Source organism: Apus apus, chromosome 1 (genome assembly GCF_020740795.1).
Source record: "Apus apus isolate bApuApu2 chromosome 1, bApuApu2.pri.cur, whole genome shotgun sequence".
In the NCBI taxonomy this organism is placed as follows: domain Eukaryota; kingdom Metazoa; phylum Chordata; class Aves; order Apodiformes; family Apodidae; genus Apus; species Apus apus.
Window position 1 is genome coordinate 124,012,488 of NC_067282.1, and position 25,049 is coordinate 124,037,536.

A 25,049-nucleotide genomic window follows, 5' to 3' on the forward strand; every position below is an offset into this window, starting at 1 on the left:
AGAAATCTTACTAATAGTACTGATGCTGATAAAAATGGCAAAAATGCTAGTGATACAGAATAGGGGAAATCAGTCAACAAACAATTCCATATTCAGAAAGAAACAGGATGTGGCATTTATATGAAATTAGCAGCTTCTATCCAGTACCTTAATATCAAAGTAGATGAGATGTCTAGTGGGGTTGTAATTTTTAAGGCAGTAAAGAAACAGGAGTCCTAAAAGAATTGACTAACAAGCTCTCTAGCCCATTGATGCAGATTTTAATTAAACTTGGGATATGAGAGAAATACCTTCAGACATTCATGACAGTATTTCCAAAAGGCAAATGAAATGACTCCATGTCAAAACTCTGGAAAAGCTGTTGAGATGAAGAATTAATGAATGAAAACGAAAACCTATAATCCAAAGGTTTTATGAAATATAGATTTGGTAAGAAAAAAAATATGAAAAAACACCTTCATTTCATTCTTAGATGACATCATTACACATTTGGTTTAACAAAGGGGACTGCATAGGTGCAACATACTTAATTTTCTGTAAGGCATTGACCTAGCACCATAAGTCAAAAAGATTTACTGTACATAATCACACACTAAGTGGATTAAGAAATGCCTAGCTTGCAAGTTTCAAAAAAGGAGCTCACAAAAAGTTGCACTGAATGACGCTCTTCAAGTTAGTGTAGGTCAGATGCAAGAGAGCATTTTCAACCTGGCTTTGAAAGTAAAAAAACCCAACACAACAAAAACAAAACTGATAAAGTTTGCAGGTGACAAAACTGGGAAAGCAGCGAGGAACCTGGACCATCATAACCCAGGTCCACCCACACCAACTGGACTTTGATACAGCCTCATGTCAAGTATCTAGAAAATAAGAACGCAAACAATACCTGTAAAAATGGGGAAACACTCATCATGGAGAGCTTTCAGGTGATCTCGGGGTCACACCAGAGAAGCAGCTCACGTGAGCTGCTACGTGCTGCGAGAAGAGGGCAAACACAATCCTCTGCAGACTTAAGGCAAAGAGCAGGGGGACCTTGTCTGTGGGCACCGGGGCTTGAACACTCCATTTTTTTGTAAGATGCTGAAAAATTTTACAAGATGTAGAAAGAAAGGACAAGAGTAGTTCATGGGCTGGAGGAAATCCTTTACAGTGGAAGATTTCAGGAGTTCCATCTATTTAGCTTGTCAGAAAAGTGGATTTAGAAGTGCTATTGCAGTGTTTAAATACCAGTTCAGGGAAAAAAGCCCCACTGTGCTCAAAGGTCCTCTGAATCAGTGGGATAGATGTATATAAAACTAGCACCTGGAAGCCAAGGCCAAACAGATCTAAAGGAAAAACTGGGCTTAAATATTTAAATAGTGAGAACATGAAGTCCTTGCAGCAGGCTACCAATGGAAGGGATTCTCTCTGTCCCAGTGCCTCAAAATCAAGCCAATGCATTCTGTCAACACATACTTCAAGTACACATTCATTCTTGGGGCTCAATACAGGATAAACGGGTTGAAATGTCACCTGTGAAATGCAAGAAGCAGATCAGACAGCTTCTTCCAGCCTAGCCTACAGAGCTAGAAAACACTCCACTGGTTGCAGCCAATCCTGGTGACTAAATGCAGAGAAAAAGGTTTCTGCCACAGGCACCTCAGGAGCAGAGCTTTCCTTTTGTCAACTGCAAGGCTGCCCAAAGGCACAGATGCTGCTGTCCTTGTGTCCACCTGTATGGCCACCCGGGACACACAGCAGCAAGATGCTTGTGCTCTGGTGCAGGGGGAAGGAACACACGTCACAGGGGCAGGCTGCTCACAGCAGCACCTTCAAGGAGCCTTTTACACCAATTTATTTCTATACAAGGTGTTTGTTTGTTTGTTTTAAAAAAAGCCCCTATTGGTTGTTCATACAGAAGTCTGGGATTCTATAGGCTTTGGGTGGGTGATTGATTTTAAATCCCAACAATACATGCTTTTTCCCTTGCCTTCTCATTCTCTTCTGAGTCAGCCTCCATGATCCAAAGAAACTAACAAGTGACACACAAGACTAGTAGTCATGTGGACCAATAAAAAAACAAAACAAAACAGGGGGAAGGAGAATTGAAGACGAAGAGAAAGGGAAAAAACAAACGAAGATTGAAAATAAAAATTCGCCAGGATAATGCGTTTTATAAACACAGAGATAGAAACAGTTACAGCAAGGACAGAGCGGGCCGGGGGTGGGGAATAGATATTTATATATATATATATATATAAATTCAAGGGGCCTTCAGTTTATCCTTGTTGGCTCCCCCTTCTCATTAGATTGGTCTCTCTGTGGGGAACTTCATCCCCTTCTCTCCACTGTCCACCTTTTGGGGATTCTCTCCCATGACCAGGGTCCAGAAGAGGCCACCACTGCCATGTGAGTCCAGCCCGTCTTGGCAAGAGGGAGCCCAGGAGAGCACTCTGACAGGAGGCAAGCAGGAGAAGCTAGCCTTTCCCTGCCTCCTGCCAGCTCCTTGGTAAGACTGGTCTATTCCTCCTCCTCCTCCTTCCCTTTGGGAAACTGGGGGCAGGACAGGTGTGCGAGAGTCAGAACTGCTGTTGTTCCGCCTTTCAGGAAAGGGAGTAGAGAGAAGGGTGATGATTATTTTGGCAGTCTCTTACCCTCCCTCCAGTTGCTTTTTGGTTTGTTGTTTGTTGATGCCTGCAGGCTTTTCTGAGGAGGTGAGGGGAAGCAGTAGGGAGAGGAGGAGTACAAGCTGCTAGGGCATCATCCACAACAGGCAGGAAGGGCATTGAGCAGGAACCCACACTCCTACAGGGCCTTGGCCATCATGCTGCTCAGACAGCTGGGAGAGAGGCAGCAGCCAGCTCAAACAGACTCCTCTCTATTGCTCTCCACCAGGGGAGGAGAAAGAGTGCGATACTCCACAGCCCTGAGGCAGTGTAGGCACCTGCCCTGCCCAGAGAACATGCCTCACCTCTCCCTCCCCGGCACTGGTCTCACCTTCCACTGGGGAGAAGGAGGTTTCTCCCATCCAGTCCTTGGAGCAGGACGAGTGACCCTTCCTCCCTTTCACAAGTGGGAGGGACAGGAATGGATATTTCTCCCTTAGACACTCAAGGAAATCCTCAAATAACACCATCCAGCTGTGAACCCTGCCACATTCTTCTGTAGTCTGCTGAAAACATGTGTCCGAGCCCCTGTACAGACAAGGACCATTTCTCCATCCCACCCACCATGCATGTCTCAACACGCACCCCCCCCTTCAGACACATCCCACAGGGAGAGAGAAGGCAAAAGGGGGCCTTTCTTTGGGTTTGAAAGGAGGGGCTCTTGCATGAGGAAGTGATCCCAGCACAGGAAAGAGGCTCTTGCACGAGGAAGCATCCTCCTACCAGGCAGGCTGTTGCACAGAAGGAGCACCCCCTTGAGCCAGGCTGTTGTTCAAGGGGCTGCCATGAACAGGGTTACACGGCCAGAAGAGGCTGTTGCAGGAGGAGAGGCCGGAGACTGTTGCACGAGGAGGGCCGCTGCACAAGCGGTGCCCCTGGGCGCAGGCTATGCACAAGAGGCTTTCTGCTCCCTGGGTTGAGGTCTCTCTAGGAGCTGGAAAGGTGCTCCACTTGGATGGCGCTGGTGCTGACAGTGAGGCAGATGTCCTTGTGATGCTCTGAAGTCTTGTAAGGGGTCAGGTCAAAGGAGCACTGGGGGGGAGGGTTGGGTTGGTTAGTGTCTCCAGAAGGGCCCCCTGCTGCCCCTCCACCCTGTGGCTGGAAGTGCTGCTGCTGCTGAGAGGCCTGGGCTTGCGCCTGAACCACCTGCTGCTGTGGGTCAGGGATGTTGTGTTTCCGCATGTGCTTCATCAGGTATGTCTCCTGCAACAGGAAGAGCGGTGTGAGAGAAGGGGACGGCGGTGGCAAAAGCCACAGCCCATGGGGAGGGACATGGCAGCTCCGGGGACTACTTCTGTTGGACCTAAAGGAGCTACTCCCTGGGAAGTGTGTCCACTTCCGTACCTCCCAGGGCAGCACATACTCACAGAGGTGTAGGCCCGGCTGCAGATGGAGCAGGTGTAGACCTTGGCGTGTTTCACTGTGTGGGTCGCCAGGTGTACCTCCAGGGAGGCAGCATCTGTGTATGCACGGTGGCAGTTGTGGCACTTGAAAGGTTTGTCTTTGTTGTGCTGCCGTCTGTGGGACTGAGGGACAGCAGCGGCGTGGAGGAAGGAGAAAGCAAGCACAGGGAAGGAAGTGAGTATTAGTACTGGAGATGGTTTTCCCTCTGACACCCCTTCCAGCCAGGCCCCAAGCTCCCTAGGCCCCTGTCTGCTGAGGGAAGGATGCCTGGCTCCTACCACAGGGGACAGAGCTTCTCCCTCCAGCCCACTGCATCTTCCCCACAGATGCCAATCTTTCTCAGGCATACTAGGCATCTGAGGAGCAGAGACTGCTAACTCTTCACAACCCCCATATCTTCTCAGTCTCCACCCAAGTCCTTCTCAGTCTTTTGGTTTTACTTTTCTCTCCTCTTCTGCCTCACTACACAGTTGCTCCCTGCATCTGTCACTGCCCTTCAGGGCAGGATCTGTTTTAACTGCTCCAAGGTATTTACAGCTCTCTGCCATTTGGCATGCCCTACAGTTCGCTTCCTCTAGGGTACTGCCACAGGACACACCACCTCTGCTTTGCTCAATCCCTACTCTTTATGTCCTCCATTTCACTGTAAAACAAAAAAGCCCCCATCAGATGCCCAGGTTTTATTCCGCGTGACATTTAGCAAAAGTCTTGCCCCAGCTAAGTTAGAAAACTCTGCAGAACAGATGGGAGGAACTTACCAAGGTCTCACCGCTTTCAAGTTTACAACTTGATAGGATACAACTGTTTACTGGACTTCTTTGGGTCACCAGTTCCACAAAAGCCAGGGATCTCTCTCCCACCCAGCGCTTCCACAACTTTTTCTATTCTTTTACTGTCCTCCCAGCTGTCCCAATTTCTCCTCCTCCTCCACCACAGGAAAGTAGCCTCTAAGACCATTTGAGAGCTGCCCATGCCACCTCCACTGGAGAGTACGACAAGCCCAAGGCCCTTACCTGCAGGTTGGAAAGCTGGGTGAAAGCCTTTTCACACCCAGGGTGAGCACATTTGTAGGGTCGGTCCCCAGTATGGATACTGTTGAGGAGGAAGAGCACAAATGGGAGGCAGTGAGCAGGCAGGCAGGGCAGACTGCCAGGGCCCGATGCCGTGATCAAATCTCACAGCCACTAAGGAGAGCAAGGAAGGGGATGATGTTGCCTCCAGATGCTGTTCTATCTGGACAAAGGGAGCTCCGCCCAGCTCCTGTGTCCAGCTAGAAGTTAGAGAAGACAGGCAGTCAAGCAGATTTCATAGGGTGACTAGGACTGAGGAGCAAGAGCTTACGAATGCCTGGCAGCTGGGCATGTGGGCCACCTGAAAATGGGTTGGGAAGGGGTCTGGAAGTCCAGGCTCCCTGCTCCAAGCTCAGGAGTCCCACACGACCAAGAGGAATCTGTTCTCCTCCTCCTGTGGCACCAAGAAAACAGCTCTGTTCCTCCTCAGGATAGACACTCTAGCACTTTTCCCTTTACATGGTCAAGCTGAGATCACCTACAGCACCCATCTGCCCATGCCCCCCTGCAATGCCAGAAGAAGCTTCCACACACTCAGTCCAACCCCCGTGGTGCCAGGCTGGGATCCCCTACAGCCAATGCCTCTCTCTCTATCGCTCTCTCTCTCTGTGCCCCCCACGGTGCCAGACCAAGGATCCCCAGGGACAGCACGTGCCCACCTCAGCCCTGCCGTGGTCAGTGTCTCCTGCGCAGCCTCCACTCCGTCCACTCTGGGGGGGGGGGGTCACCTCCTTCTGTGGGCGCAGCCGGCCGCGCTCCCCGCCCGCCCCCCGCATGCTTGGCGCGCGTGCTCCACAGGTGCATGCCGGCAGCGCGGGGGGGCCAGGGCCGGGCCCCCAGCCTCCTCTGGCCCTTACCGTGTGTGCTGCTGCAGGTGGGAGAGCTGGCGGAAGGCCTTCTGGCAGTAACGGCAGGTGTAGGGCTTGGCCCCCGAGTGGATGCGGAGGTGCTGGGCCAGGTAGGATGTGTTGGCGAAGCTCTTGGAGCAGTGAGGACACTTGTGTGGCTTGACAATCGCCGTGTGGAGCTTGGAGTGGATCCTGCCGAAGAGGAGGAGGAGCAGCAGCAGTTGGACACGACCGCCATCTGGCTAGTGCTGATGGAATGAGGGCACAAAGGGGGTGGGACAGCACCGGGCTATCTGCTAGGTGGAGGAACTCCAAACACGGCCTGAGCTCGCTCGGTCTCAAACCGGGCTCCCCTTGGATTCAAGAGACCGTGGTCTGTCCGCACCGGGGGAGGATCCAGAGAGAGGAACTATAGAGCTTGGACTGAGGGGCATTGGCAGAGCTGTGTGTGGGAAGCCTACGGCTGAAATAGCAGGGGGGCTGCAAGCCTGGACTGAGATGTTCGGCAGAACTACGCTGGGGTAACAGGGAACAGTCCTCCTACGCCCACTCTGCTCTCGCTCTGACACAACCAGTCCTACCTTCTGTCAGAAAGCATGGCTTTGCTGCAGGTGCCCTTCTGGGTGAGCAGCCCTAGCCTCTGTGCACACCCAGCCCCTCACAGCCAGTGACAACTCTCTCACGTGTCGGATACCACTACTGCCAGTTTGTCACCTCTGAGGCCTGACCAGCCTGCAGAAAACAGCAAGGCCTCCCCAGGCAGTGACCCGCCGAGGGTGCTCACAGCATGCTGGGATGATGGCAACATGCAGTGTGGAGGGCCCCCAGCCTCCTCTGGCCCTTACCGTGTGTGCTGCTGCAGGTGGGAGAGCTGGCGGAAGGCCTTCTGGCAGTAGCTGCACGTGTAGGGCTTGGCCCCCGAGTGGATGCGAATGTGCTGGGCCAGGTAGGAGCTGTTGGCGAAGCTCTTGGAGCAGTGAGGACACTTGTGTGGCTTTGTCTCCGTGTGGGACTTGGAGTGGATCTGCATCTCCGACTTGGAGTAGAAGGTCAGCGAACACATCCGGCACCTGGGACCGGGGCGAGGGGAAGAGACAGTGTCACACAGGGGCAAGCCCAAACAGCTATCAACTCTTAACTGGACAGGGTCTGCCACACTGAGTAAAGAAGGGATGTTTCCTCACTACGTGGTTCTGGGGAGGCTTCACCTGGGACATGGTGCTCGGTTGCGAGTACTCCAGTCCCAGAGGGACAAACTTAAGGTAGAAGAGACCAATCAAGACCTTGCAGCCAGACAAGTAAAGGTCTTGAAAGAATCAAAAGAGGTTAATTTATTAGGCTTAAAAGGGAGACAGGGCAACACTTTGGAAACTTTCCAACAACAAACTGAAGGGGACAGGAATAACAATTCCCAGACAAAAAAACCACTTTGTTCAGCTGTGATTTATTTCAGTCCAAACCAGGTTGAAAATCCTGGAAATCCCAGGTTAAGGCTCATCTTCATAATGAAAGTTAATTCTATGTCTGCAAAGCCTGCAAAAGCAGTTATGATCAAACTCACTTAAGTCTGGTCCCATTTTTTGGGAAGACACTGGATTATTTAGAACACAAAATGCTGAAAATAACAGCAGTGCTGCTTTCCTAATGAGTGTCTCAAAGATAATCCGGATATCAAACGTGGCATTTCACTGGTCTAATGGGCTTTCATAATTTCTGCCTTACTGATGTGATGGAAAATGTTTTGTCTAAAAGTTGGGACCCATCTGTTCCCTTAATGATCAGAAATATATTTGGTAACACACACACTTTGAACAGAAAGAAGCAGTTGGCATTTATCTGCTATGGATGCTGCTGTTGAAGACTGTTCCTCCATCATCACACCAGGCTGTTAAGAGAAGCTTGCACTGTTACACAATTCAAGATGGTTACTGGATTTCTTTTATTTTTTTTTTAAATAAAATGTGTGCCAACCAAGGGCCAGAGTTATAGTCTCTCTGAACTTAAGTTTTTCAATTTGCAGACTTTTCAATTAAACAAGAGAAAAATCAACCTGCGTTTGGAACTTGCAGGGTCACATCTGATAGAAAAAATGCCATCCAGAAGTCTGGTTAACATGATTTCAACCTTTACAGCAGGTTGACCTATGTTTTTGTCTGGGAATTTCCTCAAGTTTTACAAGTATTTACAAAACTGCTCAGTAACAAAAGTCTCTGTAGGTATTACAAGCAACATTGAGTTGCTCCTGGTCTTCCCCCTATCCATCTCCTCCCAGGAGGATACTTCATTACACCTACTATTGTGACTGTTGAGGTTGGAGCCAGAAGCTTTATGAGGTGTGCAGTCTGATCTGCATGTGTAACACAGGCAATATTTATCCAGCACCTACCTTAACTTCCACAGGCCCTTCCAAGCCACAGCTTGATTTAAGCCATTTAACTGGAAGCAATGCATCCCTAGCAAGCACTCTACCACACACCTGCCATAACATTCTTCCTCTCCATCATTGTTCTTTCACATTTACTATCATCTCTAACAGCTGTCCCTATGCTTCCTACCTTCAGCTTTCTCTTAATCCACTTTAATTGCAAACCCTAAAAGAACACACAAGCTAAACAAACACATTCTTAGATAATATCTCCCTCACACACACAACAATCCCTTCTGGAACCAACAAACAAAAGGTATTTGGCTGCTTACCCCTAGGTCTTTTAGAGGTACAAGAAAAAAAGAGGAACATTCAGAACAATCTTTTTAAAGAAATAGCTCTTGGTTTATAAGCCAAACTATCTCCAAACACTGGTGCAGTTTGTTTAGACTTCTGAAATGTTTAAAGCCACACCTAAATAAAGTACATGCATTTTGCAGTTATCAAGTCATAGTTACAAGATAAGGATTGTCTCCTTGAAAGAAGCAATGCTAGAAAGAACTTTGAGGTGGATACTGAACTGAAAAATACCTCTGAGTTGCCAAGTCTAGTTCCCTGTTAATGCAAGCAATTATGCCATAATCCCATTACTTTTATCAAGCTCCTTTCTCAGCAGATGCTTACTTCCAATACTCTCAGTTTCATTCTGTTCCACAATATCAGATGAGGAGCCACTCCACTGAGAACAAGCTCCCAGTGCAATGCTGTGCTAATATGGCTAACCAAAACAAAGGAGAATAGTAGGTACCATCTTTGTAAACTGGAACAGTGCAACTATTCTTACAACAGCATGTCTCATCCTGAAGTCCACGTAGTCAACAATTATTGAAAAACTCATCCAAGTTCAGCAAACTTCAAGAACAATGGCAGGTGGAAAACCAGCTTTGCAGTAAATATTCAATAAGCCCAGTCTGTCCAGGTTTGGAGAAAAGCTTAAAAGATAGCTTGGTCAATACCCACATCAATCTATGTGGGGAGAAAAAAATATCAATTACTAGGGACTTGGTTTATGAGCCAAGAGAGGTGTAATGAGAAACAATAACTGACAGTAAAGTGAAAAAATCCAAGAGGAAATAGGATCTTTCCAGCCATGAGAATAATGCATCTTTGGAACACTCAGGGGCTATAGTATGGTCTCAATTACTTGGCCCCTAGAATCAATATTTTGAGAATCCAGCTACATTTCTGAGAGTAATATCTTTCTAAAAGTTTTGCTATAGCTTAAATGCAATGCTGGGCAGTAATCTCTCCTGTGCTGTGCACATGACTACATTGTAAGCAGTCTATTCTGTTCTGAAAATTTCATGAACTTTACTATGTCATCAAGCCTAAGTAATCCCACGCATTACATCTGTAGTGCCATAAAGCCATCTACTTTATTTTCCACAACTTCTGTGCATCCTTTCCTTTCCTTATTTGCTTTGTCAGGTATCTGCCTTCAGGTCAGAAATTCCCTAGAACAAACTTTAATGAAGAGAATCAAGAGTGAATTTCCTTTTCCATTTTCAAAATAAAATGATAAAGAAGGTATTTCAAAACCTCCCTGGCACTTGAATAAAAAAGGAAGATAAATCTGACTGTTAGCAAAAACCACCTTCCCCCCCCACCAACCCAAACCCCTCATCTGAATTTAGCAGCTATGGACATTCCAATAATGTTTTTCAAACAACATTTAAAAGAAGGTCTTGCAAGGACTCATTTTCCAATCATGTCATTAGCATCAGCCCTGAGAGGGCAAGAATGTTACATAGCATTAACAAACTGATGAGCCTTCTGAGTTTAAAAAAGCCCTGGAACATAGCAGAAAGATGCATTTCAGAGAGTTTTTTATTGTGTGGTCTATCAGGCATTTTCAAGGGAACAAACGGTCCATTTAATTAAGGGCTTTGCATTCTGCCTCAGAAAACATCAAATAATAAAAGGGAAGATGCAATCAGCCCTCTAGTGGGCAAATATGGATTAAAAAAAAAGTGAAAACTATGGATAATGAGAACATTGTATCTGACACTAGCAGCGTTTCAGTATTCCCGAGTTAAATTCTCCTGGCTGGGGAGAGGTAAAGATGGGAGTGCTCCTTGCGAAGCATGAACAAAATGCTATATGAAATAATTGATTTTTTTTCCCCTCTGTTTAATCTTTTCTCCCCACTGTGCTTCTAAACTATCATTCCTTTCACTGTATCCTTTCTGAAAGCAAGTAACAGAAATGACTGCAGCATTCCAATTGACAGTGTGACATATCCCTACAGCTGCTTGCTACAGCTCTGCAAATTCAGACTGCCTGGGAGAACATATTCTTAGTAACAGAGGTGTATGTCTCCATATAAAGAGTTAATTTAGTACCTAGCCATATGCCAGAGATCAAAAGTAACCCTTTTCAATGTTTGTAATACTTTATTTTTATAGGGCATCTGTAGGGAAATAGTGAGACATTCGGAGAATATTTGTGTTAGACAAACACCCTCGAAAATCATGAAATGCCAGTAAAAGGTGGATGTACAATTCTAATTCTGCTCCCATATGAAAGTCATCATGGTGAGTCATAAACAGAATTATGCTTTTATCAACCAGACTACAACTCTGTGGCACAGAGTACTCTATTTTTTTCCACTTTTCATGGAATGTTCTGCCTCATTCATCAGATGCTGTTGTGAGATACAATACCATCTGAACTACCAGTTCATAGTAAAATTTGCGTAATGTGGATTAACAGCATTTTTCAATCAAGTGCTTAATTAGTCAGTATCACAGTAGGGAAAAATATGTAAACTTTTACATGGCTTTGAGAATTCAAATTTCTAGTATCTACTGTGATTAGTCTTAGAAATTAATTGCGCCCTTGCTCCTTCTCTGTTAGGCTATAAGTACAAGTGAGGCCATAAGTTTAAAAAAAAAAAAAAATCAAATCAGGAATGTCTGAAGTTAAGCTAGATTGTAAAAGTTTAGGCTGTCTGAGTCAGCAGGTCATTTAGTAAGGAAAGAAATGTACTGCCTTTGCAATGCAAAGTTAATGAAGTAACTAATGCAAGCATAGCATAATAACGGATGCACAGTTCATTATAAATGCTAATTGAGCCTGTGCATTTCCCTATTTTTTTTTTTTAAAGCTGAAGTTAATATTTTAAAAGGGACAAGGGAAAGGAAACTAACAGCCAAGACACACAGCCAGAAAACTTGAACAAGTCCTAAATAAAGCCAGCGAGTACGAAGATGGCAAATGAAAGCAGATTAATTGAACCACTTGTATACCCAGCATCAACTCCTATTCAAAAATTAACATTATACTTCAACTTACCAAGTCACACTACTGCCATGTACACTATCCTATCTGCTGCTCTCAGATACCTCAGTCAACTTATTTCCGTAGTCCTCCAGACACTCAGTGGCTTGAGAAGGCTACAGAAAATCAGACTCTCCTGGCAAGGCAGCAAGTGTTTTTAAATGCTCTCACCCACCATATAACACTTTTACAGGTCTCATATTTGAGAGCATTCCTGTGTTTTGCCCATTTTTCCAAATCATCTTTTGAAAACACCAGACCCAGAATTTTATGATATTTCAGCATGCTTCCCAAGTTGCCTGTCTTCTTTTAATGCTTCCTATGTTTGTGCTTTCAACAACTGCATTCACCCTCTTCTGTCACAACCTCGCACTGGGAGCTCACACTTAATTCCTAGAGGTCTTTTTCACATTCATTGCTTCCCAGGATACTGTTTCCCCACATACCATATCTTTAGATCAAAGACATTAAATAGTATCCAACAGGACACTTCACTGTTTTCTACTGTGTCCATATACCTAAACCCTCAAACCCTGACTGCTGGAGAAGTCACACAGCACTACCCAAAAGGCTGTCTTCCATTGGACCATATTAAAATACAGTTTTCTTTAATTGTTTAGCAACCACATAAGGCTTCCATACATTTCTTTTTTAGCTATCCACCAGCATTGCTTCTATCTAGAAATTATCAGCCATGACTTTCTGCTGACCTCCAAATCACTGAACATCTGGCCTAAGACCTTTACCACTGATTTTTGACTCACCATGACCAAAAAGACGAGTAAAACAATAAAACATAATGAGGGGTTTCCTAATATGGTGATAACATGCAAAAGTTGAAATGAAAAGAACACAAGAGGCACAAGAGAAAGCCCTAGCAAACCTGCAAACGCCAGAATTAAGGTCATCTATGTCACCGTAATTGGGCTCCGCAATGCAGGTGCGTTGAGACAGAGCCTTATTGACTGTTTCCACACAACTGCAATCCTTATTATGTTGCACAGACAGATACTTCACTGGCAAGTGCTCAGTTTTTTACATCACCACTCTCTGTGGAACCTCAAAACCTTGCTGGCCACATGCAATTCCAACCTCATGAAGCAGAATCACTCATCTCCTGTACCCACCACAGAAATACCTATGCCCACAATGTCCCCGTTTTATTTTTCTAAGGTAAAGGTGTGAAACACAGCAAGACAGACATACCCACTAATTCCAAGAGGCCAAACTGATAGTTCTGAGCATTTTTTTTCCTTTAAAGGAAAATTCAGATTATATACATTCAAACCACAGCTCCTACAGATTTTTATGCTACACTTACAAGATGTAATGCTTCCATAAAGCAAAACAAGGTCTGACATGTAACAGAAATTATACTTGAGATTATGGTTTTGGGAACACCAAAAAAGTTAATTATTTCAGGTTAACTGGCTGTGGTCATTTTTACCCTATGGCAAATGCAAATCCACTGAATACTAGACCTAACTTGTACTTGCACAGGTTTCAAGGCAAGATTTTCTGCAGGCCAGAACCACATGGACGTAGGACACCACAGCAGATCTGTGAAACAGACAAGCATAACCTACAGTTCTTCAGACTAGCAATCAAATGCCTTCCTGAACTCCTCCTCCTCAACATTGCAACCCCATGTCAACATTTTTTTTTTTAATTTTACTTAAACAGTCAGGTTGTCTAAGTAAACATGCAAGACTCTGTCAGGCCATCATGTACACAACAAGTGCAGTAATACAATCACAGATGGAATCAAAGTGTATTGACTCAATAGGGCTAAATTAAGGTGTGATCAGATAGCATGACAGAATAGATTAGAAGTTCTCTCCCCCCCCCGTTGAAACTGTAACTGCCCCCCTCATTCCCCTGCACACATTCATTCCATTGACATAGTAACATGTGCTAAACTTCAAGTTGTGACAGAAGAACCTTTCCTGTTAATTCTTTCTGCTTGGCACTGTGATGAACTGATAAGTGTTCATGCATTCACACACACACATACACACACACACAGAGTCACAACATCTCAGCAGAAGGGACAGAACTTATAACTCAAAGTTTTTACCTTATTATATCCTAGGGCATGTGGTCAGTCTTAATTCAGACATTTTCTAACCTCCAGGCAGAGCATTCATATACAAAGCAAAGCTTTTGTGTACAAACTGAGCATATATACATATGGATGTGCTTGTGCACCTGTCCTCCTTAGAGATTTGAGATCATAAGCCAAGTTCAACAAAATCTGGAAAAGGGGTAAGGATCTTAAAGTCATCACAAGTCTTATAAAAATATGCAGCTGGGGAAAGAAGAGAGACCCTCTTGGGTCCCTGCTGAGGGAAAGGCTAATAAGCTCACCCTTGATTAGACATCAGAGAATCCACACAGGAGAGAGCCGCTGGAAACCAGGCTTCATTAGTTCCGCTGCTCACGGAACTACTTGTTAAAAAAAGCAAACAGAAATTCCAACATGTGGCATCATCCTGACACCCACGTTGGTCATCAGCAATCTTAAGATTCACTGCACAGACCCCTGCCACTACAGCTAGGACGATACATGACAAGGGTGGTTTGTCACCTTTTCCTAGCCTTAAGAGGGGGGATGAGGTTCTTTGCCAGAGGAGGTCACATTCATCTGCTGACACGAGAGACATGGCAAAATTTAGGAATATCAGGTTGAAGGTTTCTAGGCTATGGAGGGAATGTGGTCAAACTTCCTGTCTGACACTTTTGAGTTTAACTCCCCCTTTGCCTTATAGCCTGTTGCAATCCCCTCTCTCTTGCACCAAGACCCAGGCCCAACCTCTTTACCCACATTCCCCAGCCTCCTTACCCTCTCCTGCAGCCCATTCTCCCAGTCACCTGACATCTGTCCCCTCTCCTCCATGCTTCCATTTGTCTATCAACATCCCATGCTCGTGTCCCCATCTGTTCTGCTAATTCCAGGTATCTCCTCATTTTCCAACCCCTAGGAAATCTGCCTCTTTTTTCCTCCCCTCGCTCCTGGTCCTTCATAAATTACCTCTGTGCCACCTCTCCTTTGCAAACAGACTGTCCTGCTATATTCTCCAGTTTGTAGGCTTTAGTCTTCTCTCTCTTCCTTTTCAGTTCCCATCTTCGCTCTACCAAGTTTCCAAACTTCCTGGACAAACTCAGCTTCGGGCCCTGCCCATAACTCACTCTTATCCCTACTACATTTGAACCAAGCCGTATCTTCTTGCACCTTGCCTTTGTGTCCATCAGAGAGGGGAGGTTACTGCCAACACTAGGCACGTAAGACTCCTTTCTGAAGCTGAAGGAGCAGCTGTGACTGAAGGAAAAGCATGCTCGGCCCTTCAGTGCTAGTCTAGAAGATGCATAGAGAATACACACGTAGCCCAGCCTCATACAGAAAGAGAGGTTAAGAGTGTATTTATCTGTTCTGTGGAGATAGGCAGTCTGGTTGTGCCTGGAGTCATGCAAGCCTCAAGAAATGTAAAAGAGGATATAATCTTTGCATATTTCAGCTGCCAAACTACAACAGCATTTCACAGCATGCTTGACAGATTTTTTCCAAGCTTACAACTTGGCCAAATTTGACCATATTTTCACAGATACATGTGAAGCCATAGCCACCAGATTTCAAATCTATTAAAAAATAATCACATTTCAAATCTATTAAAAAACCATGAGAAGTTTCACCAAACAGCTACGCTAATTCCAGTATGGGGCAGAAAAAAAGGCTTCCAATGAGACATGTCTGAGAACATACCCACCCAGTAGTATTCAAACCACTGGCTCCCCTTGTGTCGCTTATTTCCTCACTAATGGGCGCCTTCATCCAGCTCCTTCACTCTTCAAGTTCACAACTTTTTCATTGGCTTCAAAGCACAAATTGTAAAACCATTCCAGACTATCAACTGGTATTTGTCCTTGCCTTTACAAACTGTATACTGGAACCAAGCAATGCCTCGAAAGAGCTCTCTTCCTCTTGCAAAGAAGAAACTATTTAGAGAATTGTTAATCAGAGAAAGAGAGAACTGATGACTCGGCCCAGATAGGCTGAAGCACTTCATCAGTCTTGTCCACTGATCACATCACACCACTAACTTCTACAAGCACACAGGTACAGGCACCAAAACAGCACTAAGAAACAATACTGCTGACTCCAGAACCTATGCCCATTCTCTTTTCCTCAGCACCTTTTAAAGTACAAAGAAGCAGCCACATGCTTCACACTGCCAGCATCTTACTAGAAAGGCTCTTGATGCCAATTCCATTTTCCACAGAAAAATGTGTATTCTACAAAGGTGTCGGGGAAGAACAACAAAGTCCTGAGAATGCATCCAGACAAGACTGAAGTGACATTACTCATGAAGGAAAATGCTTCACAGGACTGGGTTAGATGCTGTCCCCTGCAGGTGCAACCATCCTTCTAATAGCACAAAGCAAAGCACCAAGGACTCTGCCAGACTCGCCCTAAAGGGAGATGTCCAAGATCTGCAAGGAACACCAGCATTAGCAAAAGACTCACACCTCTTCTTACAAAGAAAAACCTAGTCACAAGGCTTCCTGCACCACTTTCACAGCAGACTACCAATTCTTTTCTAGAGATGATACAGCAGCAAAACAGCTGCCACTTGCTGGAGCAGGAATCTCTACATTCAGAAGAGAACAGGATGAGCTGCAGTACAAGTCTCACCTATGAGCTCCAATTCCTTCCAAGTCTGCCTTCCTGTGCTGCCCATTCAAGGCTAATTTACTCTGTCTATACCAATACACAAGGAGTCACAAATTAGGGAAACCAGCCACCTGCCCAGGCACTCAAGACAAGACAGCTCACAGAGCTCAAAAAGAAACTTAAAACAAACAATTCACTCTAACAAAATAATCCCAGGCTTTACGAATCAGGTGTTAAAGAAAAAAGGCATACTGGTCAATAGAATACAAATCCTTTCAGACATCTGACTAGACTGTCCTCAGTGGATCATCATAAGCATCAGTGAAATCACAGAACCGTAGACATGGGAATACCGCAAGTAGCTCCTCCTCCAACCTCGTAAGGGAGCAAGCATAGATGAATCTCTGACAGTCTTAATTTAGCTAGGATTTGTCTGCTAACTGTAGTAATGGGAACCACCCAAATCATCCTTTAGAATGCAGAAGAAACCCAGGAGTCCTCAAAGTTTTAACTTGCACATCTATTCATATGTATATTATGAGAAACAATTTCACAGTATTTAATAAAGGTTTTATCTCCCACAGCTCCAAGAGAAGACAGCATTTTCCTTCATTTTTTCAACAATTATTTTTAGCTCCAAATTTGCACATGGAAAGCATCAACCAAAGAGAAGATTCCAAGGAAGCAGAAATACTCCTTGGTGATCTTCAATAAACCTCCATTTAGCTATCTTGCATCTTAGCTCTGACTCAGAGGAAGGCCTGGCTTGGGATGGAGCATGGAGGAAGTACCAGAGATGTCAAGCTCAGATTAAACAGAAAGCCAGGAAATCTTCCTGTTTACATGTTCCTGCATCTAAATTCATTTGTGTCTCTCCTGCAAAGTCTTTTTCACAAGCTGCTACACAGACTATGCGTGTTCATAAAGTTTCTGCTGAGTCACTCCACCTGGTCTTGGGCATTTTTTTTCCAAACTTCCAAGTAAACAAGAAGCTATAATTAAAGCCTTGGTTCAGCTTTAATTCTAGTGCTCACTGCCAATTGTGTCCCCTGTAAATACATATTTAACAACCTAATTAGCAACCCAGACTGTAAGCAGCTTGAGTAGCATGGAGTTGTGGCTAAGGCCCAAAATAAATGGTGGTATTACAAATAGCAAGCTACCTAACACTCCCACCCCTCTTCACCATACGCTGATTATATTTTAAAAGTGGAAGAACTGGGACATGGAGTAAGATAACAAAAAGGCTGATGCAAGCTCTGGTTTTCTACCCATTTAACTATATTGATTTAAAAACGTAAACTTGTTTTACATGCTATCATTAAAAATGAAACAGGGCCCGGGGAGATGCACTGACTCTGCATAGATGCCTTCATATTGTTATGCCTTAATTACAGAAACATAACTAAATCTGTAAAAAACAACAAAAAAAAGGGTCTAGGGTGATTCAAGGAAAACTGAGACAGGATCACAGGCACACAGTGGGAAGTGACAGGAGCTAGCGACCATTTCCTATTTCTGTTTCCATCTGGGTACTACTTTGCCTCTTATTGATCTTAATCATCCCTCAGAAACACCTATCATTATGTCACCCATAGGCCCTCCTGCTTCCCAACTAAGACAGACCATCACGTTTCCTCCCAAGCACTTGCCTGCTCTGTCCAGTTCCCACCTTTTCTAAAACACCCACCTCCTTATCCTCTGTTAGTTCTTAAGTCCCAGTTAATATCTCCCTTTCCCACCACTCACTTGTAAACAAACTCAAGCCACATCCCTCCAAGCTCAGAAACTCAGCCTCAGGGCTCAGAACTCTCCCACCTCTTATCTGATACCCTTAGGGCTCAGAAACACCCTTATACCTAATCCAGAAATCCCTCTTTTTTTTATTTTATTCCTGTTTTGTTGGGAATGCTGAAATGGGAGGAGATCACATGGGGCAATCCATACAGGAGCAGACACTATCACCACAGATCACTTCCTGCTCCATGTGCCTCCAGTTTGTACTCTTTAACACTGGACAGACCGGAGTCCTGCTGGGGGGCTCCCAGGTACGCTAGGGCTCTCGACTACACCAGAAGTGCTCCAGTTGCACCAGACAGGACTGCATTCTGCAGTACACCTGCCACACCACTTGGCTGTGCCATCAAGGATATGGTTCAGGCTCTATAACATCCTGGTTATTAGCTAACCTGGCAACAATAACATCTGTTATCAAGGTAGCCCACTAAGAAGGAGATCCTCAGTTTTGGGTAGACCCACCAGCTTGCAAACATTCCTGATTCTAGAGAAAACTCAGCTCTTTCTGCAGCTGAAAGGTTGTCTACTCAGGGCCTCTACAGGGAAAAGGCAGAGATCTCTTCCTCCCCATGTAACCCTCTGAAGGTTTAAACATGCCCCCATCCTTTTGCAACGTTACAGCCAAGGTTTAACCCCACGGCCCACCTGTATGTCTTGCCATCCTTGTGCTGGTCCTCATCATCCTCATTTGACAGCACAAAGGGATCGCTCATCTCTGGCAGCCCCGACTCCTGCAATCGCTTCTTCTTCCGGCCCCGGGGTGGTTTGGGGGCAACTCCCCCACCCCCGCCACCCCCACCACCTTCGGAGAGGGTGGTTGTCCCTTTCTTGGACAGGTCAGGAACCACCTGGAGGGCTGCCTGGGAGCCGGGGGGTAACGCAGAGACAATCATGGGAGCTGAGATGGGAAAGGTTTGGGCAGAAGAGGCTGTGGTCACCAAGGAACCTGATGGGGAAGTTATCACCAGACCGGGACCTGCAAAGAGAGAAGAGAGACAGATGAATGCAGTTATTGCATCTCTAAGTACATCCAACCTCCTTATTCCACAGAATATACACCTACTTTTAACCACAACCCAAACAGAAGAGTAGCCTACACATTCCCAGTCTCCACAGCTGAAGTCAAACTTCCATACAGAGAGCAGATGCATGGAGTACCCAGAGATTCACAGTGAAGCCATGCAAAGGCAGTCCACACCATCATTTACAGCTCTAAATGGATTCTCCAGGACCGCCCCTCCCCCCCCCATTCTCCCAGCCTGGAATCTCCTTCCTATGTTGCCAAAGTCTTTGGAGTCCCCCTACCTGCTGTCATGAGTCCAGCAGACTGCACTGGTACCACGGTGATGTTCTGAGTCACGGGGGCTTGGCTGTGTGGTGTCAGCTGCTCTGGCTTGGTGTCCGAGTCCATGGAAATACCAGTGGGGAGGGCCACAGAGGTGGGGACTGTCAGCAAGGCAGGGTAGTGGGGGGGAGCCAGGCTGCAGCCCTTCTCTGTGGGCAATAGCTGCTCCTTCATCTTGTTAATAAACATGGTGTTCTCAATCTAAATAGGTGGGAAAAACAGCTTTTACAATACTCTGGCACAGCTTCTCCCAGCAGCTGGCTGAGCAACAAATGCAACAGGAACATTTATGCATCAGTTTCTAAAAGGAAGCAAGTCCAGCATAATAGGTGAGAAGACAAAGATCTTACCTGTCCCGAGACGGTGGGCACGGCTGGCCAGAAGTACGGGGAGGAGTTGAAATGAGATTCTTCCATCCTAGCTGGGCACAGGGGGAAAGAGGAAAAGGGAAGGGGAGAGAAAGAGAGGAGAAGGAGGACAGATAGACAGACAGACACACACACAAAAAGAACATTAAACCCAAAGGGACTCCAACATGGAACTGTCTCAGTCTGATGCTATGACAGTTCCTTAATCTTCCCTGTCTTACTTGAGCAACTTCTCCCCAGTTTTGAGCTACCTGCCCAAATCAAAAAGTTATTTTCAGGGGAAAAAGGTGCCTGGTGTTCCCACAGGCTTGTGTTCATCTCAAATGCCTCTTGCCCAGTAGTCCTCCATGCAAAAAAAGGACTGACTACAAACCCAGAACACCTCCAAAATTCCCCAATTATCATCCACCCATATACATGGCATAAAGGATGAAGTCTGTGCATGTGCAACCAAGCAAATACAGCTGAAAACCATTTCTTGCTGTCGCAGACAGGCTGACCCCATAAGCAGGGAAAATTTCAGACTTGACCTGTCCCTCCACCCCAGCTCCACACTAAGGACCCAGATGCAGCAAGGGGACATTAGCATTATGTTACACAGGAAGAAAGACAGGCAGAGAGAAGGAAACAGGCTTGCCCAAGGTAACAGCCAGCCACAGCAGACCAAAAAGTCCAACTCAGGGCTCCTAACTTCCTGCTGCCCCCTGCTCTGACATCCCAGTCCTGGTCTCAAAAGAAACCCAGAAATATCACCCCATATTGCTGACAGAGAAGATCCTCCACCCTCATCCAAGGAGACCAGGCAGGGGGAAAATAATCTGAGTACCCCGCTCCTGAGATACCCTATTTCCAAATGAGATGATGGTATGGCTCTCTCTTGCCCATTTCATTCCCATCTGTGGGACAAGATTCTGTGGGACTCTGTCTTCAGCCAAGTGCCCAGTGCTCCAACTCAAAGTTCCATGCAGTCAGAGGATCAGACACCACAGGACAGCCCTCTGCAGACTGAGGTATCATCCCTTCAGGAAATCCTGGCTGTCAAAGCCCTTTCCTCTAATGCTTACATTCCTCTGCGTGATAGCATTGGTGGACAAAGTTTGTTCCAGTTATTAAAACAATATTCAAAAATTAAAGAAATTGACAAAAAGGGTATTTCCTGAAGCAGAAGATGCACCTATTCCTGAAAAAATATGGTAGAGCTAGGAGGTAAAGTATACATGATAAAATCCATGCTCAGAGAACAACTAGCAGAGCAAGCTGCTTGGAGAAAGCAGTAGGTTTCTCATGCAGCAACCTGCAAATTGTCCCACTCCTAATTCTGTTATGATGTGGCAGTAGCCTAATTAACAAGTAAATATTGCTTCTGAAGGGCCTATCTCAATCATCAGATAAGCTGAGGAGTATGCCCCAAGTAGTATGAAACACTTACTTCCCAGACACATATTAAGGCAGAATAAATACATGTGGAATTGCTGTGTGTGAGCCAAAACGCAAAGATAATTTCCCTCTATGTAGAGAAGCAGTATTCAAATGAACCAAATTACCTGATAATTTTGTTTTTATGACTTGCTCATGCAACAGCAAAGGCAAGTATTCCTGCCTCACTCACTCCCTGCAAATCAACCAATAAACACACTTAAGGATGAATTATTTACCTCGCCTCAGTGGCATGTAGTCAGACTGCTAGCTGCCTGACTGAATTACTCTGGATTTACACTGCTGTGATTCAATCAGAATCTGATGGGGCAAGACTCTTACCTTCTTCCTCTGCTTTCTTTTCCTGAGCCAAATTAATTATTAAGTACACTGCCCACAGCTAGGCCCTGTGTATGTGACACTTTAATTACATTACTTCTTTCTTCCACAGGATGGGCACACGTGAAGAGATAACACATTCTTGGCAGTTGAGCACCACCTGAATCTAGAGGGGTGTTTGGACTGGAATGTAAAGTTTGGGTTTGGGATTGTTTATGTCTTTAGAATAGGCAAGCCTTTATTTGCCCAGCTTCCCCATCAAAAACACCAAAGTAAACCTGATTTTGTAAAAACTTAGAAGTCTCCTATAATAATCAGATGTGTTTTCCAAATAAGTTTGTCATTGCCCAAGACTCCCCTGGATTCAACTGCAAAACTTCAGGAGTTAAAAGATGCCAATTGAAAGAGAAATCTCACAACAGATTTCTTATTTAAAGAGTACAAGTTATGAAAAGGCAACTCCCAATTCCAGATCCTACAATCCAAATCAGTGTAGGTGAGGGCACTCAGTGGCTGCCTGCCTGCATCCAGCCCCCTACCAGAACTTCAGAGAGCAGCCAACTTTTGTCTGCTTACTATTCAAGACAAAATAAAGCTCTCACTGATTCTTAAAAGATGACTACACTGGTTTTGTTAAACTCTCTTAAAATCCACCTCCCCAACCAAAAAAAGAGCTTCATGCTTGTGTGGAGATCAGGCCTCAAAAACTTTTGGCTTGAAAGGCTGAAGTGTGCTGAAGATATAAGAATGTGGAGAAGGAGAAATGGTGTAAGAGTTGAAGCTTTCATGCAATATGACTAGCAAGCCAATCTTCCAAAGGGAGAAAACAAAGATAAGGCGCCTCCACCAACCTACTGCCCTGAGAACCCCAGCTGTCCCTCCCCTACCCCGCTTTTAGGCTGAAGGGCATTTTGAAAACATGCACCCCCGTTTGCAGCCCCCACTTGAATGCTGCTCACACTTACTTTACCAGAACTCTGCACGTAACCCTTCCAATTGCTCTATAACTACCAGACATGGGCTGGAGCTTCAACCCTGTACGACCGCACGGTCCCACTGCAGTGCCTTCATCATCCCAGCTTCCACAAACAGGCCAGAGATGGGACCTTCTTCCTATCCACCAGTCTAGTACCAGACAGATGTCAACGTACCCTCCTGATATAAACCAAAAACACCTTCTATGTACAGACCACAAATGTACAGACACCAAATAAACAACCAAGCGAACCAGAGAACTCGCAAGGGACAAGGAATCTGGAGGATATACCTCAGAGCAACTTCACAGAATCACATACTTAATTGTGCTGGGCTTATACTTCTTTGTAGATCATCTCTTTAATCATAAACAGAGATAAAAGCACGTGCAAGTACACGGTGAGGTAGAGGCTGTGTTTCTGGAAGGCACAATCGAGGTTGGACACGTAGGTATTTAGAGGTTGACTTTTCATAGGGTTTTCTTTACTCTTCAGACACCTAGCTTTTATTGTCTGTTTGTTGTAGGGTTTTCAGCTGATGTAAATCCCTCAATACCAGACTTGGGAATGCTGGTTTACGTCTTCCCAAGATCTTTGCTCAATAAGAAGAAGCTTTTAGGCTCAATTGCTGCAGAACACTAAGGATGCCGAAGGCCACGCCGGCTGTGAGGTGAAATGCCAAAATGCCTCCGCAAAGCTCAGAAGCACCAAAAACCTCCAGTGCCACCACATCTTTAGGACAAGCACGTCTGGCTTCGCAGCACAAACACTCCCAAGATGCTGGGCAAAGTCCCCAAATCCCGAACTCGGGGAAACTCTGGTGCCGTTCCCTGCCCCGGGAGCAGCCAGCCGACTGAGGGAGCAGCAGGTGCCTGGCAGCGGGCATCCCCTGCCCCCCCCTGCTCCTTCCAGCCAGTCCACCCCCTCCTCCCGCCCCCCGGAGCGCTTCAAGCCGCCGGCCGCGGCTCGTCCCGCCCCATCCCCCCGCCCCGTCCCGCAGCGTGGCCGGAGGAGCCCCCGGGGCAGGGAGGCCTGGCGCGGCTGCGGGAACTCCTTACCCCTCTCACTCTCCCTCCTCTTGCATCTCTCCTCCTTCCAGGGCCGGCTCTGCAAACAAACCGCCAGCGTTACCGGGACGCCCGGGGCCCCGCATGACAGCCGGCGGCGCCAGGCGCGGGCCCCGCCGCTGCCGGCCCCCTCCAGCCCCCGGGGCGGCGGCCGCGGCGCGGGGAGGGCGCGGGGGCCGGCGGGGCAGGACGCGGGACGGGAGGGGGAGGGGGGGGGGCCCGCACCCACCTCCCCCCGCGGGGCCCCGCGCGCACGGCGGCGGACGGGGACGGGGCCCCCGGGCGCGCTCCGAGCCCGGCACCGGGGCGGGCGGGCGGGCAGACAGACAGACAGACAGACAGCTCTCCGCCGTTTCCGCTTCCGGATCGCTTCGGGCCCGGAAGCCCCGCGGCTCCCCCGCCCCCGCTCCCCCCCCCTCCCCCCCCCCCCCCCCCCGGCAGATTACCGGGCACCACCCCCCAGCGGCGACCCCGACCCCGGCGGCGGCGGCGGCGGCCTCCTCACCGGAAAGAAGAGCGGCGAGTCGCTTCCGGAGCAGGGGGCGGAGCGCGCCTCAGCCGTTCCGGGGCGCCGAGACCAGCGGAACGGCGTCACCGGCAGCTCGGCGGGAGGGGCGGGCCGGGGCGGGGCCGGGCCGGGCCGGGCGGGCCTCCCCCCAGCCGGGAGCGGGAGGAGCGGCGTGGCGGGCCCGGGCGGTGGGCAGGCCGGAAGTGGCGGTGCCGCCCGGCCGCTTCCGGCACGGGGGCCTCCCCGCCCTCATCAATATGCACCCGCCTCATCAATATTCACCCGCCCTCCTCATCAATATGCACCGCATCATCAATATTCACCCGCCCTCCTCATCAATATGCACAGCCTCATCAATATGCACCCGCCCTCCTCATCAATATGCACCCGCCTCATCAATATTCACCCGCCCTCCTCATCAATATGCACCCGCTCTCATCAATATGCACCCGCTCTCATCAATATGCGCCCGCCCTCATCAATATCCACCCGCCCTCCCCTCAGGGCCCCGCCGCCCTCAGCGGCATTTTTATTATTACAGCATAAATTAAAGCCTATTAAAGCATACTTCATTATTATTTTATTATTATTGTTGTTGTTGCACGAGTTTTCCGCCAGCCTGACTCGCTGGCGAAGGCAATTGTGGATCTATTTAAATAAAAGGGGGTTGGCAGCCTCGTCGGTTTGGAAATTAATTTCCTCGTTCATTTGGGGGGGGGGGGGGGTGTTTTTGACTTGCTCATGAACATTCACCCATACCCGTCCTGCATGGGATGTGCTTGTGCGATTGCCAGGTCACCTCTGAAGGTGACATTCCCTCTCCTGGGTCTGCAACGTGGCAAACGCGTTCAAACTTCTGCCTTGAAAGAGAAGCTCTGGCCTGGCGCTGCTGCTG

The 25,049-nt window shown here is 47.0% G+C and overlaps 1 protein-coding gene across 13 annotated transcripts; it reads right to left on the reverse strand.

Moving 5' to 3' along the window:
- Positions 1 to 241: 241 nt before the first annotated feature.
- Positions 242 to 24,253, reverse strand: ZNF384 (zinc finger protein 384). Of its 13 annotated transcripts, none has more exons than XM_051631461.1 (12): positions 24,152 to 24,253; positions 23,638 to 23,686; positions 22,571 to 22,760; positions 19,833 to 19,899; positions 19,443 to 19,683; positions 18,783 to 19,113; positions 14,039 to 14,116; positions 6,813 to 7,037; positions 5,977 to 6,159; positions 5,063 to 5,141; positions 4,013 to 4,171; positions 242 to 3,848 (listed from the first exon to the last, which is right to left on the reverse strand). In XM_051631461.1, the coding sequence occupies exons 3-12, from the start codon at positions 22,621 to 22,623 to the stop codon at positions 3,573 to 3,575; spliced, it is 1,692 nt and encodes a 563-aa protein (XP_051487421.1). In that variant the 5' UTR covers positions 22,624 to 22,760; positions 23,638 to 23,686; positions 24,152 to 24,253; the 3' UTR covers positions 242 to 3,572. The 13 variants fall into 13 exon arrangements, with proteins under 13 accessions (XP_051487421.1, XP_051487377.1, XP_051487430.1 ...); XM_051631417.1 differs by having other exon boundaries at positions 14,039 to 14,119; XM_051631470.1 differs by having other exon boundaries at positions 14,039 to 14,119; positions 19,833 to 19,903.
- Between the last annotated feature and the right edge of the window lie 796 nt (positions 24,254 to 25,049).

What these genes read in the sequence shown, in the direction of transcription:
- ZNF384 (XM_051631417.1), bottom strand. Translation starts at nt 22,623, where the DNA reads ATGTCTGGTAGTTATAGAGCAATTGGAAGGGTTACGTGCAGAGTTCTG. An exon ending in AAGGATGGCAAGACATACAG is followed by an intron (nt 14,120 to 18,782) that starts GTGGGCCGTGGG and finishes TTTTTTAACAAG; the next exon opens with TAGTTCCGTGAGCAGCGGAA. An exon ending in CACCTGCAGCAGCACACACG is followed by an intron (nt 6,160 to 6,812) that starts GTAAGGGCCAGA and finishes CCTCTTCGGCAG; the next exon opens with GATCCACTCCAAGCTCCACA.